At 33.0% G+C, this 4,162-nt stretch overlaps 1 protein-coding gene across 1 annotated transcript; it reads left to right on the top strand.

Moving 5' to 3' along the window:
* Positions 1 to 208: 208 nt before the first annotated feature.
* LOC133286248 (uncharacterized) lies at positions 209 to 3,796 on the top strand (the record flags this gene model as incomplete). The annotated part of the gene is made up of 10 exons (XM_061483637.1): positions 209 to 250; positions 345 to 429; positions 1,101 to 1,192; positions 1,592 to 1,645; positions 2,255 to 2,516; positions 2,602 to 2,698; positions 2,783 to 2,907; positions 3,180 to 3,301; positions 3,544 to 3,654; positions 3,731 to 3,796. Coding segments are annotated over 10 exons (1,056 nt in total), but the record flags the coding sequence as incomplete, so codon positions are not given.
* Between the last annotated feature and the right edge of the window lie 366 nt (positions 3,797 to 4,162).

Below are 4,162 nucleotides of genomic sequence, written 5' to 3'. Positions count from 1 at the left end.
ATTTTGTTGGCATGTAATTGTAAATTTTGTCAGATTCTGATTCAATTTAATGATCTTAAAACTTTATTTGAGGGTAACTTATTCAACAATTAGAATATCTGTTTTAAACTGAATTTGAAATTTATGGTACTGTTGGCGCTGCACCCATGATTTATGTAGTGTTTTTGTAATGCGACCTTTAAATTTTTACCTTTAAATCTTACGACAGGTCAGCTCTGAGCTTGCTGCTGTGGCAAAAGATACCGATTTGGTGGGAGAATCATTCTGTTTATTTTATAACATTACTGTGGATTTGAGAAAATCCAAGACAAGCATATTCTAATTAAGCTTTCTTTGTTTGGCAGATAATTTTGGAAGGGATGGGTATAGCTCTTCATACCAACCTCAATGCTCAGTTTCATTGTGATGCTTTGAAAGTAAGGTTACTTGGTTTATGCTATGCAGATATTGTTGTGTTTCAGTGTGTAGTTACTACATCATTGTGTTTCAGTGTATATTCACTGAGCTAACATGGAAAGAATAATAATTTTATCAAACATTAACCTGCTGCCACTGTAATACAAATTACAAAATCAAGTATTCGCGGCAATGGTAAGTTTGTAGCATAAACATAGTTAGCAAAAACAAACCAGAGTGGTTATTGACAAAAAATCCTAAAAAAAAGTAAAATAAATTGGTATTGATGCTTTTCGTTTTCTTTTTTCTTTTTTCTTTTAAGGTAACACAAGTAAAGCTAGTGGCAGACTATTAATAATGGTTAATAAAATAATTAAGCTATTTGGTTTTTTGTATCTGGAATAAAAGATTCTAATGTATTTGATATCTTTAGGCGGATATGAAATTTAGCAATTATTAACTGGTGAATGTCACACACCCCTATAGAGCTGTTGTAATGTGAATTGCTTTTAGTTTCTAGTCCTACTTGGCATTCGTTATGCATAAATCAATCTGTATTCTGTAGCGGGAATCTTGATTTGCTTTCAATTAATTTATCTGTTTTTGGCATACATTTAGTTTTCTTGTTTCCTGTTTTAGCACTAAAGCTTATGCATTTTGAGTTACTTACTGTGATCTTTCAATTTGTATTTTGAATCATCCAGTGACAGGTACAGCAGTGACACCCCCAACTCCAGTTGGTGGTGACTTCGCAGTTGGGCTCGAACAACTTTCTTCAATGTTTAAGGATCAGAATGTTTCTGCTTTACAACAATACGGGGGGGGGGGCAAGTCTACAATATATTTTGGGGTTGCTTACACAGATGTAGTCTGAAAGATGGAACAATAAACTGGGAAATGTTGCAGTTCATGTCCAAATTTTCTTGTCAAGTTTTGCTCGGCAGAGTATGTTATATTTTAGTTAGAAGGAAACACTGTTGCCAATTCTCAATTAGGCACACTAAAGTTAACTCCCCATTTCTACCTTTCATGGAGTAAATTCTTATTCATTTTTTAATATATATATATATATATGCCCAGGTTGGGGAATTCTATGAAGCTATTGGAATAGATGCGTGTATTCTTGTCTGTGCAATAATAAACATGTACAAATGCCATTCTATGAATAATGCTTGTGTTTGGATTGCTTTTCTAGGTTGAGCTTTTGTTAATGGTTTCTGAAAGCTTCATTAATATTTTGAGGGTTCATGTTTGTTGATATCATAATTATTTTAAATTTATTTTTTAATTTGAATATTCACTGCTTGGTTTTATTTAAATTCTGAGATTAATTTTTTTTTAACTATTTATCGAGTAATCCAAGGCCAAGTTTATTGATATCATAATTATTTTAACTTTATTTTTTAATTTAAATTCAATTTTTCTTATTTTACAGAAAAATTGATTTTTTTTTAAATTTTCAACAAATTTGTGGGGGTCTTAAACCTCCAGAAACTGAATCATTTGTGGGGGTCTAGAGCCTCCAAAAAATATTTTAACAAATTGTGGCATTGCACATAAAACCTCCACAAAATATGTTGTGGCGTAGGTAAAACTGGGGGTTATTGAGGATGCCGCAAATATACTTTGTGGAGGTTAAAGACCCCCACAATATGAAAATATGACCTCCACAAAATGCCTGAATTTTTGTAGTGTTAGAACATGGAAGGTTCCTAATTTTCAGCAAAAAAAATTGGACGACGACGTAGAGATGATTCTGTTAGATGAAAAGGTATTTGTTTTTGTTTTGTTTTTGATATTATTGTTGGTTTGCGGTCCATGTTTTTAAAATGTACTAATCTATGCATGTGTTTTGTAGGGTGGAAGGGTCCACGCTGCTATAAAGGGTTCTTTAAATATCTGTAACAAAATTCACGAAGGAGAAGTTTATTTCATAAAAAAATTTGGAGTTGGTTTGAATAGTGGGAGTTTCAGGCCAACTAAGCATGATTATCTTTTGTCCTTCAACTTGAGGACTGATGTAAAATCCACTATTGATTCTGTTATTCCCACCAATGGATTTGATTTTGTAGATTTTGACGTTATAGAGAAAGAGTCTTCTGATTCCCCTTATTTAGTAGGTTTGTAGATTTTGAACTGTCCACTAAGTCATGCTTTTGTTGTTTATGTGACAATATCATCTGTCTAACCACCCTTAATGTGTAGATGTCATCGGTTTAGTTTCTGGAATAGGGGAAGTTCGTGAGCATATTATCTCCGGTAGGAAGACAAAAATGGTTGTCGTGGAGCTTGATAACCTCAGGTATCTATTGGTTATTTGTTATGTGTTATGTTCATTTGATGTAAAATTCTATTTTGTGATTTGTTGCAAAAACTGTGCAGGTAGGGGTCACAAGCTCGAGTGCACTCTCTGGGAGGACTACGTGGACCAGGTGCAACAAATTTTGGGGAGTAATCAGTCTCCTCCAAACGTGATGATAGTTCATCTTGCTAGAATAAAGGGTTTCAGGGGTGAGTTCACATAAATATTTGATTATGATTTCATAATGGAATGTTTTAGTTTATTTCCCTTCTTATGGTTTTGAAATTAATAACAAATTTTAAAGGAAAAATTGGAATAACAAATACAAAGTATACGACGAGGATAATTATCGGTCCCGGTGTACCAGAGATTGTCGACTTCAAAAAAAGGCGCGAGCTGTTGTTATTCCATTATTCTGCTTTTTTCTTTATTATTTATCGCTGATTATTTGTAATGTTGTTGTTTTTTAGGCTTTCATCAGATGTCATTGATAGCGGTTACACGTTGTCTCAGTTATCAAGTCAGTCCTCGTATTCTTTTGAGAATGATTTCCTGAAAGAGACGGAAAGGAAGTGTATCAGTGATGTTAAGAATTGCAGTGAGGTTACTACTTGCATTACTTATGGAACCATAAAATCGATTGAGAGCAAATATAAATGGTGGTACAAGTCCTGTAATAAATGTCCATATTATGTTTATGAAGATTTCGAGAAATGGTATTGTAAAAACTGCCAAAAACTTGATGATTATTATCCAAAGTAAGATTTTATATCTATTTATTAGATCGTTCATTTTATTTATAAATAACACAATCGGTGGTCATGTGTTGCAGATTTTGTGTGCAGTTGAGAGTTATGGATCACACTGATTCTGCATCTTTCATTCTGTTTGATAAAGACTGTGTTGCTTTGTTGGGCATGAGTGTTGCGGATTTACGTGAGCAGCATTTCAAAAGGGTTTGTGTTCTTATTCCACTCATTTTTTTATTCATTTAAAGTTCTTATTAAAATTTCATTAATATTTTTTTTGCAGGGTGATGATTTTGAGCACTATCGTAAGGAACTTAATGTTCTTATTGATAAATCCATGTTGTTTAAAGTGAATGTGAAAAAAAATAATTTGGACTCATACAGTGAGCCTAGGTATCAAATTTCTAAAGTATGTATAAGCGAACCTGTAATCACATCCTTCCTTAAGACTGTTGTGGATTCGAATGTGAGTTATTTTTGTATTAACATTATTATTTCTATTTAGGTTTTGCTGTTCTCATTCTGCGTTTCAATGGATTTGATTTTTTTCAAAAAAATGTTGCATGCAATTTTATTGCAAAACATAAGTTAATTTCAAACAATATTTGTTTCTGACAAGGATGTGAAAAGTCAGACGTGTGATAGTGCAGACGTTGGTGATATTTCGCTATCAATGGTGACGCCGTTAATGAATCCTAATGATCCCCTTCAAGAC

This window comes from Gastrolobium bilobum, unplaced genomic scaffold, assembly GCF_033153095.1.
Source record: "Gastrolobium bilobum isolate Gb01-03AN ecotype WA unplaced genomic scaffold, APGP_CSIRO_Gbil_v1 utg903545, whole genome shotgun sequence".
NCBI lineage: Eukaryota > Viridiplantae > Streptophyta > Magnoliopsida > Fabales > Fabaceae > Gastrolobium > Gastrolobium bilobum.
This window is presented reverse-complemented; position numbering and strand designations above follow the sequence as displayed.